Source organism: Lissotriton helveticus, chromosome 1_1 (genome assembly GCF_964261635.1).
Source record: "Lissotriton helveticus chromosome 1_1, aLisHel1.1, whole genome shotgun sequence".
NCBI classification, from domain to species: domain Eukaryota; kingdom Metazoa; phylum Chordata; class Amphibia; order Caudata; family Salamandridae; genus Lissotriton; species Lissotriton helveticus.
Window position 1 is genome coordinate 902069355 of NC_136057.1, and position 12295 is coordinate 902081649.

The 12295-nt window shown below is 43.8% G+C and overlaps 1 protein-coding gene across 3 annotated transcripts in view; it reads right to left on the reverse strand.

Moving 5' to 3' along the window:
* VEZT (vezatin, adherens junctions transmembrane protein) overlaps window positions 1–12295 on the reverse strand; it is a 280161-nt gene that overhangs the window by 72105 nt on the left and 195761 nt on the right. For all 3 annotated transcript variants that reach the window (XM_078675941.1, XM_078675933.1, XM_078675924.1), the window contains one exon: window positions 5646–5793. In XM_078675941.1, the coding sequence (XP_078532067.1) occupies window positions 5646–5793 (148 nt within the window). The remainder of the gene's footprint in view (window positions 1–5645; window positions 5794–12295) is intronic.

The window sequence follows — 12295 nt, forward strand, 5'->3', positions numbered from 1 at the left end:
CACAGAGGATCTTTTATGCGCCAAACATTCAGGCGGGCCCCCTGGGCTCCAGGGTGCCCCCTACTGCACTGTGCACGGGCGGTGATGTCACTGTCCTTAAAGCTCTTGACTGGGTCCGGGGCATGGGGGACCCCCTCTGTGAAATTTGCAGGGGGGTCCCTCATGTTTCATTACGCCACTGATCCTGATGCTCAAACTGCAGAATGTAGTAATGATGAATTGTATTTACCAGTATTTTTTGATCTTCTGCCTCGTCTGCAGGAGGATTTAGTAGTCACTGGTGAGAAATACTTTGCAATTCTATCCCTATTTATGTTTTTCTCTTTTACAAGCAGGTCTGCTTTTCTATCTTATGTTGATACTGGAGACAGTCCCATACGTGAGCATAACTTGATAATGTGCTGTGATTCTTTCTAGCTTCATAAGTGTGTCTGGAAACAGCGCCCTGCTCTGTGCAAATTCTCTGCCTTAAAATTCGCACACTCGGTGACCCAATGTTCAACTGTATCTTGACTGGTATCAGAAACTGCCCTGCGGATTTACAAAAAGTGTGACTTTAGAAAACACTGGTAAACTGCCCACTATTACAGGTGGTGGTGATCTACAAGTAATGCATCATCTTTTGATTTCAATTCTCTGTTGTCAACTGTTGTGGTAGTTCCTTAGCCACAAGGCATGCTGTTTTGATTCCTTGTATTGTCTGAAATATGTAGCATCTTTTTTATCGTTTTTCATAAATCTATTCAATCTGTTGTCTTTCATCTTCTATTGCTTATTTATATTGGTACAACTGTCCCACCTTCAATGCCAATGTTAAGAATAATAATATTTCATATAGTGTTGACTACCATAATTTTGCTGGTTTGCAGCATGATAAATAAAAGCTCCTATCAAGACCCCGCTCAACACCACTGACTGCATGGACCGTGGAAAGATGAGTAAACGGTGCAAGAATATAACCCAGCACCTTAGGCGGGACACAGACAGATCTCAGAAGTTAGCGCCTTGACTGGCTTTGCCTGCACAGTGACACTCAAATCAAATGATACAAAGAGGACGGAGTCTTTTCTTCCTAATAGAGACTCCTCTGCGCAGTCAAATCCTTTGATGTCTTCAAGTTTGTCTTTACAACTATTTCTGTTTACCTGCTGCTGTTGTGAATTTCTTAAAAGGCCCAAGAGTCTAAGGATACTTCATCTTATTATAAAATAGTTTATTGTATAAAACTGTTAAGCATGCTCCAAAACCGAACTGCATTAGATATACTTGTGGCCAATTTAGAACCTATAAGGTGGAAAGGTGGTTTATCACTGGTATATTGTTGAGTGCTTATAATGGGCTTTTTAAGTCCAATATTATTCATTTTTAACTATTTATCCTAATTGAGTAATCACAAACCTACTCATAATACTAGCAGAAAAGCCAATGAGTTGCAGTAAGAGAGCTGACAAGGCTCAGTATGGACAAGGCGCACAGCCGACGAACATCTGCAAGTAAAGACTGGCCACAGAACCCGCACCTAAAGAATAAAAAAATCGCCAACAAAAAGCACCTAGAAGCGGTCGGTGGACTGCAAGAGTTTGCTGTGTTTCAATTCGGTACACTTTAGCACTTGACTAAAGAAGTGAAAACAAACAGACTGAAGCCACTTTGGAAACTTTAGCTTCTGGCCTGCAGAGCGCAGCTGTAAAATAGGATTTGCTTACAATGCTCACCTCTGATTATCTGAATGTATTTCTCACCGGAGCGAAAGCAAGCACAGTTCTGGCAAATAATTTATAACCATCAGCTGCAAACAGCTTATCCAGTCATTTGGAAGTGCTGATGGCACCCATCAATTTTATCATATATGAGGAGGACAGCCAGTAAGCAAGCCCTAAAATGGCTACAATGGAATACAGAGGGATGTGAGAATTATAGGTCCTCAGAAACTATTGAAAGCAGCGGTACAACTGAACATAGCCAACAGATGCAGGTTTTGTATTCACTGAACCTCAAAAGGTTGCCTCACTTGTGGGCGGCAGTGGATTTGCTGACCGTGTCAATCAACAAATTCTCCATTCCAGTAGCAAGGGTTGTAGCAGAAGTGTAATCAGCTCAGGGCAGCTACTGCAAACATCGTGCACACCAACCTCACTTGCATCTGAGCTGAGCAGGACAATGCCTTTCTCAGTCAGATCAATAAAGCTAAAGGTATAGATGTCTAAACGCCCATTTGCTCACCAGATATCAGTAGCGTTATGGTCCACGAGCTGACCTCTAAGATGTCTATTTGTGGTTTGCAAAGCTTGGGAAATGAACAAGAGTCCCTCAAGGATTCATTTATCAAGTAATGAAAATTGAATTGACCTCACCAAATGTGTCACCCTAGTCGCTATGTTAAGTTATTAAGTACTCTTTTTGCTACGAGTCACACGCCACAGCAACTCAGCACGACTTCAAGCACTGCGAAATATCAGCAGTCCAGCCCCCCGGCCACCTAAATCTAATACCTGAAGACCCAAACCTCCCGTCTGCCCTTCCAGGCCCCCCGGCATGCAGCTCACAGCCTACGCTCGCAGCCAGTACACTGCACGTTGCACGGCCTGAGATCAATACAACAGAAAGTAAAATAATGACTATCACCAATCGACCCGGGACCCCAGCCAAAATCTGTTGGATGAGACAAATAGGTCAACAGCTAGAAATACTTGCTAGACAACAGCGCAAACTTCTCTGAGCAAAAACAGTATATGTCAAAGAAACTGAATGCATTAATTTTCCTTTCCACACTCTGGCAAAGAAATTGGATGGTTTCTCTTTTAAGCCACTTCTCAGAGTAATAGCGGCTAAACTGTTAGGTACCGTGGCATATGCTAGGGTTGCCGTGTGAGGCCAGGATGCAGCTCTCTTGGACTAGCGCTAGGTTAGCGCTTTTAAGCAGGTGTTCAGTCTTCCCCAAATGACATCCCCGGCATAAGTTTGACTAGAGTTTCGGGCTTGCAAATCAAATATTGGGGAGAACGTACACTACAATAAAGTGCTGGTATAAAATAAAGTCAGATCAAGAAAGCTTACTAAACATATCATTATGGAAAGCCTTGCAAAAAGATCCTCAATCTACTTATCATAAATACCCATATACCTCAAAAATGGACAACCCTAAAAAATCAACAAACCTAATAGAACTCTGGATTAAGAACCTGCTCTTTCTGACTTTCAAACAAGCGGTGAATAAAGCTGCAAAAATGCACACGTATATGATAGATAAAAAATGGTTCCAATCGTCAATCTCACGCTTGGATGATGCTTGAATTCTATGATAGCTTGAAACCAGCCCTGTATTTAAGTCTGTCATTCCCTCCACAAATTAAGCGAAAATTGCTGGCCATTCGATTTGGCCAATTGCCAGTGCTGGGTTGTCAACCACACTTGGAAATAAAAAGGTCCAACAACATGTAAACTTTGTGGTGCTAAGAAAGAGGACTTTATACACCTGGTTTGTACAAACCCCATTTATACATACCACGCACCATTTTATTAAAACTGAGTTTTAACGCCAGAGGCATTCGTACATGCAGAGAAACGATAATAGAAAGTCCTAATCCAACTGACCCACAGTTGAATTGCAAACTGATCAGATTATGGAAAGGCCGTACTGCTTAAATCCTGAACTAAGTACAACCAGTGCCTGCAAGTCTATTTAAAATCCTATCTGGCACTTATCTAAACTCTCTTGGATTATGAGACGCATTGCATGATGATTGCACATATGGAATACTGAAGGGATGTAACAGGCTGCTAGCTGAGAACACAACTGGGTCAGTCTTGGCTATTCTGTCAATGGTGTGGGCCAAAATTAGTTTGCATCAAGGTAACCATTTTCCCGTACTAATATGAATAGTTGTGTCCAGCTAAGGTAGTGATTTTAGAGGGACGTTGTTAGCATTGTTGCACTTTATGTAGCTTCTTACTTGTTGTCTTATTTTTCAATCGAAACTGTTTATTTCATTCAAACAAGCAGATGTCTTTGAAGTTGCCATCAGTAAATTATTTTGTCTTTGAAGTTGCCATCAGTAAATTATTTTATCAAGTGACATCACACGGCGCTGTTACAATTTATTTAACACTTATGCATCTTATTTGATAAGGCAGTTAATTAGATCTGTGTAATTTAAAAGTAAAATTGTTATGGTTTTAATTAACCAAAACATTAAAGAATTTTTGCCTTTAGTGGCTGTAGTATGAATCACTCACCCAGCCTGGATAAAACTGGATGAATGGCAGTTGTGCCGAGCAGAAGAAACTCATTTTCATAGTATGCTTTCTCACCATAAAAAAATTAAAGACTCCCAGATGAGCTGTTAAAAATGTGATGGGCAAACAGAAGGCACACCCTTCTGCAGCCAAATTATTTGATAATAGTAACCAACCTGAACCAATCACACAGTTCAAACTGGATTCAGAAATTACTACTATACTGGGGCTAATAAAATGGGTTACAATGACTCAAGACAATGGTATTTTCTTTTATCCACCTTGGAATAGTGCAAGGTAGAGTTAGCCTCGGGACTTGAATATTTGAACTTCAGGTTACAAACAAATCTTTAGAGAAGGCACATTAAGTTGTTGAGTAGCCAATACTTTTTCTGAAGATCGCAAATAACGACTTCATATTGGATTTAGTGGACTCTAGAACAGACGTTAACTGCTTACCGAGTTTTAACAAAGCTCAAAAGCAGTAATAAGAAAATGTAATGGCAAGTTCTCCAACTTATAACTGTGGGAGTGTTAAATATCACTGAAGAATTATAGGTAGACGTTGGGAAGTGAAACAATACAGCAGCAAACTCGTCCTTCTAGAGGGTTACCACGAAAGGCAGGATGGCCTTCGGAAAAACCTCCGAGATATTTGTCATTAAGGAAATTTCCCCTCCTTTGGCAAAGATCTGTATGAAGTCTGTAAGGCTGAAGCGGTGCTAAATGGAGTGTGAAGGGTCTGGTATACAGCAACGCCCAACGACACCTAGAGCAGGGAACCAGGCACCTCAGGATAAACTAACGTTATAGTTCCTATCTGGGATAATAAACTAGAGCACCAAGAAAAACAAAATGTAGAGAGTAGCAACCACAGTAAAAAGACAGTATAAAGTTTCATTAAAAAAAAGCCTCTGCGGTCGATGCAGTGACCAGCAAGGGTCTCTGGCACCCAAGGAAAATGGGAGCAAAGAATGCTCCAACTAACTGGGTCCTACAGCCACCAAACAGACTCTATCTTCAAGGTGAGACCTTAACTTTAGGGACCCTGCAAATCACTCGGAAAGGTCCTAATTCCTTATTATATAATTAATTCTCCATGTGACATGGCTTGGAGTCGGGTCTTCTTAACCACAGCAAGATCCATTGTGTAGAAGTACACCAGACAAAATTATGAAGGGCAATTTACAACATGAAGAGGCAAGTAGGATCAATCAAGGAATCAGAACTGTATGCTCTTGTCAGAAATACATAAGTATATGTGAGATCACAGTTTCCATAAATGTGGCAACGTTTGGGAATTGAACTCAAAGCATAAACATGTTGGAAACAGACTAAATGTGGGATTGGCATCCTCACCATCACTTCCAAGGAGCCAGCTGTCTGATTAATTGGATGATGTGGATTACCTTTAATGCTGGCAGGCTGAAGCCGTCTGTGAGGTTGTGCGCCTCCTCCTCCGACACTTGCACCTTGCTCAGCCCCAGTCGCAGGTCTTTCAAAGGCACCACGCAGATGTAGTTGGTCACATTGTCAATCTCAGAGTTCAGTGGATAGGTTCACACAGAGTTAAGGCAATCACCAGAAGTATTACTGATCCAACACAACAACAAGTCACTCTGTGATTAACAAGTGCCACAAGCAAACATCAGGGGAACATCACTTACAACGAATTTTTTACAACGCACTACCATTACATCGCAACCATTACAACGCAAACCATTACAACGCAATGCGCTGGGGGGCGCTCTAGGATAGGGAATGTATTTAATATACTATCCAACACCTTCCCTGCTATCCACGGGGACTGGAGTTGGAATAGTAAATTAAATAATTCACTATCCAGCGCCTAAAAGCATTATGCGTTGTAATGGTATGCGATGTAAAAACCGCGTTGTAAAGGCATGCGATGTAAAAGCATGCGTTGTAGTGACACCAATCCAAACATCAGCTTGAACTCATTACATTAAAAAAAATACAAATTCTATATTAGATTTCCGGTTTTCAGACGCTACAACAAAATAAATCAATAAACTTTTGGCATCATAAGCACAAACACAGTTATAAGATATCAGTTCAGAAGACATAGCAATTCTTCATCAGAAATCGGAAACCATACAAATAAATCTACTTTTACATCTTAGCTTCATCACTGAGTACCTTACAGTCAGTCACTGTGGATGGCACCACATCAGGAGTTTCCTTCGATCTCTCAGCACTCCTCCCAACTCCACCATATCTTGTTGTGGTTGTTAGGCACAGTCTAGACTCATATATGACGATTTCCAGTATTCGACTTTTGTCGAAACCCTTTTTCCAGCAAGTCATGATAGGGGACTTTATGTTTTTTGTTTTGTTAATAAGCAAATAGTATTGTTTTCCATCAGTTACAACAGGTCACATTGAAACAGAGAGCCGGCTCCCGAGGGAGGCCAATATCAGTACAGTAAAACATTAGCAAGAGTAAACATGCACACCAAGAAAATGACATCAATCTCATCACAACATCCTCACAATGAACCCGTGCCCACCACCCCAAGACATTTCGCTTTGGCGTGTTTAGCAGGTGTCATGGTCACAGCTAGCGGCCCTAGGGACCTGAGACGTGAGTCGCCTTTCTGCCCTCCTCCCTGTGTCACACATCACTGTGTGGCAGACTTCATGGACCCTTTGCTGCAGCCAAGTATGGGTGGTTTTGTCAGCATGTTGCCCGCCTTTGACTGGTACCCGCCTATGTGTTAAATGGTGCCTTCCTTAGTGATACATATCACTGTTGTAATCTGTTTTGCCACGCTCTGATTGTTGGTGTAAGAAGCACCTATTTTAGACGCTCGCATTTGATCCTTAATTGCTGCTGCGAGGCTACAAACGGGGGGTCTGATGTAACTTTTTTAATTAATGCTAAATCGTTTAAAATATTTCTTAGAAAAAAAATTAATTGATCACTTACCCGCATATTAAAAAATTCCTCATTTCACCTTCGCTATTTCAGCGGGATCCAGGGAAAACTGCACGTCCTCTAGCGCCATCTTGGTCAGCGTTCTAGTGGCTGCAATTGCCTTCCTATTTAGGAGGAGCAATGCAAGCGCGCGCGCGCGCCAATGGCACGCCAGATGCAAGCCCGTCTGCGTCCGTCCGCACACCGGCCGCGCCTAGTGCCAGTAAAGCTGCCCGGCTGGAAAAAGGCAGGATAAGATACTCTAAGGAACTGATGCTCAGTATCGGTGAGTGGGAAGTGGGAGGGGAATATCATGTAGCTCTGACAAAGGCTAGTGCTGTTTTAATATGTGGCCTGATTAACAGCAGATCGCTGGTAGAACATCATCAGGAAGTGTCAAGTCTGTTAGAAGATATGGACCTGGATGTTTTATTCATCACAGAGACCTGGACCAGCACTAACTCCTCTGGTGAGCTGGGCTTTGACTGTCCAGGAGGATATAAGATATTTCACAAACCTAGGGCCTCTGGAAGAGGTGGGGGGGTCGGGGTAGTATTCAAAGAAAGATGGAACCTCGCACCCCTACAGGTTTACGAGGTTGCTGGGATTGAGTTACTGGGCTTCACTTTGCAGGAGACAAAAGGAAGACTACTAACCGGCATGGTCTGTTATAGACCTCCAGGCTCAGACACTCAGTATCAGGCACTGCTTGACACTATTGCTGCTCTGGCTCTGACACACTCCAGAGTGATGTTTCTAGGAGACTTTAACTTATGGGATAATGGGACCCTAGGGAGTCATTTGAGAGACCTGCGACATATATGTGAGAACCTTAGCCTAAACTAGTTAGTACAAGAACCAACCCATTCAGCAGGACACGTGCTGGATCTAGTGTTCGCGAATCAGTCAGAGACGGAGGTGATTGATATACTGCCCCAAAACTGGACTGACCATTCATTAATCCACTTTAGGATCACTATACCCAACTACACGGGCAATAAAAACTGCTTAGCGACCTTTTGAAGGGGAAGAGACTGGGCCAAACTGTCTAAAAACAGCACAGACCTAATATTCTCCAATCAAACCTTCTTTGTTTCAGGTGATTCCGTGGATAAGAACTATCAAACCTACTGTAATCACATCACCAATATTTTAGATAGGCATATTCCCATGAATAGAATAAAGAATAGAAGAAAACCCTCAGCTCCCTGGTTTAGCGAGGAGCTGAAATTAATGCGGAACACTTGCCGACAGGCTGAGAGGAGGTGGCGAAGATCTCATCTAGAATCAGAAAGGAAACAACTGAAACTAGTGCAGACTTAATATAAGGAGACCATCGCCAAGTCTAAAGCACTCTTTTATGCCAGCTCAATCCTACAAGCACCTAACAGTACAAAAACCCTCTTTAATATTATAGGAGATCTCTCCAGTCCCGCTTGTACGGGCAACAAAGTGGCTGCACCTCAGAAACTCTGATGAAATCGCCGCGTTTTTTGATGAAAAGATCGCCAACATTGTTGGAGGCTTTGATCCAGGTAATATTAGCAGCCAGGAGACACAATCCCAGATATTAGCTGAGGAACCCTGGGCAGAAATATCAATAATAATAATAACATAATAATAATAATAATAATACTGATATTTGTAAAGCGCGAACAGCTACCTCACAAGGAGGTGTCCCGGCGCTAGATGAACATTTCTTGTTTAGGCAGAGCACAGGAGGGGGAGTGCTTAGTTTTTCTGGGTAAAGAGCCAAGTTTTTAGTAGCTTCTTGAAACAGGATTCTGTCGTGGCAGATTGGATGGCGGCAGGCAGGGCATTCCAGAGTAATGCCGTGCCAACCGAAAAGGACCTGCCTCCAAGTCTAGCTTTTTTGGCGCGCGGGACGAGGAGCTGAAGCAGAGAGTTGGAACGCAGGCACCTCTCCTGGTGATACCGGGGGAGTCTGAGTTTTAGGTAATTGGGACAGGTCCCCCTTAGTGCTCTAAATGCCAAGGTTAGAGCTTTAAACTTTATTCTGCTAGCCACAGGGAGCCAATGCAGATCGTGTAGATGCGGAGAGACATGCTGTCTAAAAGGGATGCATTTTAACAGTCTCGCAGCCGCATTCTGCACGATCTGCAGGCGATGTACTAAGTATTTTGGTAGGCCGAGATAGAGGCCATTTGCGTAGTCGAGTCTGGATGTAACTGTTGCATGGACTACCATTTTTCGACAATCTACAGGCAAAAGATCAAGGAACTTTCGAAGGGTCCTCAGTTTGAAGAGACAGCCGGATGTGATCTGTAGTATATGTGAGGATAAGGAAAGACCTTTGTCCCATCTTACGCCCAGATTCTTCGCATTGGTGCTAGGTGGAGGGGGTGGACCCATTTCAGGGGGCCACCACAGATCTGGGGGGGGGGGCGATTGTGTTTGCCAAAAAAGACGACCTCCATTTTGCCAGCGTTCAATTTTAATTTGTTGGTATTCATCCAACTGGCAACATCTCGAAGACAGCCCCTCAATTTACTAAAAGATACGTCAGAAAAGGGGAAGACTAATTGCGTATCATCTGCATACGAAATTGCCTTAACTCCCCATTTTGAAATCAGGGTGAAAAGTGGGGCTAGATAAATATTAAAAAGTAATGGGCTGAGAGCCGACCCCTGAGGGACGCCACACCAGAGGTGTTTAGGTTTTGAGGCAAAGGTGCCCAGAGCTACTTTCTGGGTGCGAGCTGTAAGATAGGATTGTATCCAGCTCAATGCCTTGTCTTTCAAACCTATGTCCCTCAGCCGTAACAGCAATCTGCCGTGATCCACCGTATCAAATGCGGCTGATAGATCCAGGAGCACCAGCATAGCTGATGCTCCTGAATCTAGAGACCACCTAATCGACTCAGCCACTTCAATGAGGGCGGTCAAGGTGCTGAATCCCGATCTGAAACCTGACTGAGTTTCATGCAGAACCTCTTTATCCTCGATAAATCTGTTCAATTGACGTTGTATCAATTTTTCGAGCATTTTGCCAGGGGCTGCTAGTAGGGAGATTGGGCGGAGATTACGTGGATCATCCGGGGCGCGATAAGGCTTCTTTTTCAGTGGAAGGAGTGTGGCGTGTTTCCAACACTCAGGAAATATACCTGTTGCAATGGAAGTGTTCCAGATGTGTGAGAGCGGTATAGCGATCGCCTCCGACATCATTGTCCAAAGCTTGGGCGGGCAAGGGTCATCAGGGGCCCCTGCTTTACATTTTTGTATTTCCTTCAAGGCCTTGGAAAGGGAGATAGGGTAAAATTGAGCTAGGGAGGGGGAGGGCAGCACTATATCAGTCATATCCGTCATTACTGTGGACTTGGGACTAGTGAAGGTATCATAGACCTTCACAATTGTTTTATCAAAAAAGTCTGAGATGTCCTCACAAAGTTTCTCCGACGGAGTGACTTCAGTCTCGATAGCCGTAGGTTTGAGAAAAGATTGAACAATCTTAAAAACTTCTTTGCTAGATTGCTTCGCTTGCTGAATGGAAGACACAAAAAATAGCTTTTTCGCTTTTCTTATAGATTGGTGGAGATCACGGAGGGCTTCTTTGTAGCAAGTTTTTGCTGAGTCGCAATAGTTTGCCCGCCATAGTCGCTCGAGCCTTTTACAGTTGCTTTTTTTTCCCCTCAGCTCAGTGGAGAACCATGGGGCGGAGGGGGATTCTCTACGTGATGTAGCGACTGTTGCAGGAGCTATAATATCCACCGTATTACCAATCCAGCAGTTCAGCGCCGCCGCATCAATGTTCACGTCCGTAGACAAAGCCAGGGGGGTAGCTGCAAGAGCGGGGCAGAGAGAGTCTGCTGATATATTGTCCCAATTTCTGCGTACATAAGAACGTCTCCCCTTTGTTTGGTGCTGGGGGGGAGGGAGAACGAGAAAGGGATTAGAAAGTGATCCGTCCATAGCAATGGCTGTGGGGGTTTGGCTGTTATGTCCATGATGTTGGAAAAAATTAGGTCCAACATATGACCTGCCTTATGCGTTGGTTCCAAAATGATTTGAGGTAGATTCGCCGCTTCCAGTGTTGAGATAAGTTGCATGGCCAGGGGACAATCCGGTCTGTCTACGTGAACATTGAAATCGCCAGCTACAATAAAATATGAGTGAGCCAAAGAGCTTTGGACTATAAAATCCATGAGTTCGCAAGTATTTATTGAGGAGCAATCCGGGGGTCTGTAAATAATCAGACCGGCTACGGATAGTTGAGGATTAATTTGGAGGCAGAAAAGTAGTCCCTCTATGCCAGAAATAGTGGTAGGAGTTGACGACGCCAATGTGAATTTGTTTTTAAAAATAATAGCTACCCCACCCCCCCTTCTACCCTTTTCTGTATTCGAGAAGCTCATTTTAAAACCAGGCAGGACTGCCAGTGATATGGAGGCCATATTTTCCTCAGACAGCCACGTTTCCGTAAGGAATAAGGCGTCCCACTCAGAATCCTCCAATAGCATCCAGATGTCATCAGCATGTCTCGGGAGGGATCTGCAGTTTAGTAGGCCAGCCTTAATAGTAGTAACTGAGTGGTTGACTGACAGTTCCAATCAATGGAGTGCTTTCAGCCACTCACTAAAGAGCTTTTTAACAGTCTCGCTCAAAGTGTTTCCTCTGGGTCTCCCCTAGATCCGCTCTCCCATATGTTCTGGAAGGAGTATGGGCCAGAAGTATTCCCTTGGATGCGATGGATTTGCTGTCAATCCTTGGAGGAAAGCGTGGTCCCAGAGGCATGGAAGCAGGCAGTGGTCACTCCCCTGCTCAAGAAGCCCTCTCTGGATCCAACAAATCCAGCTAACTTCAGGCCTATATCCCTCCTGCCTTATCCTATAAAAAAATCAGGAAAAGGCTGTTAGCAAGTCTCTATCGAGCTACCTTGAAGATAATCACCTACTGGATAGGGATCAGTTCGGCTTCCGACCAGGCCATGGGACGGAAACAGCTCTGGTAACTGTATTGGACAATCTGCGAATACGAGCATACATTGGTAACTCATCTGTGTTAGTGCTGCTGGATATGTTGGCCGCATTCGACACGGTAAGCCATGCAGTGCGGATAGGAAGGCTGGAGAGACTGGGTGGGAAAGGTCGTGCCCTGAAATGGC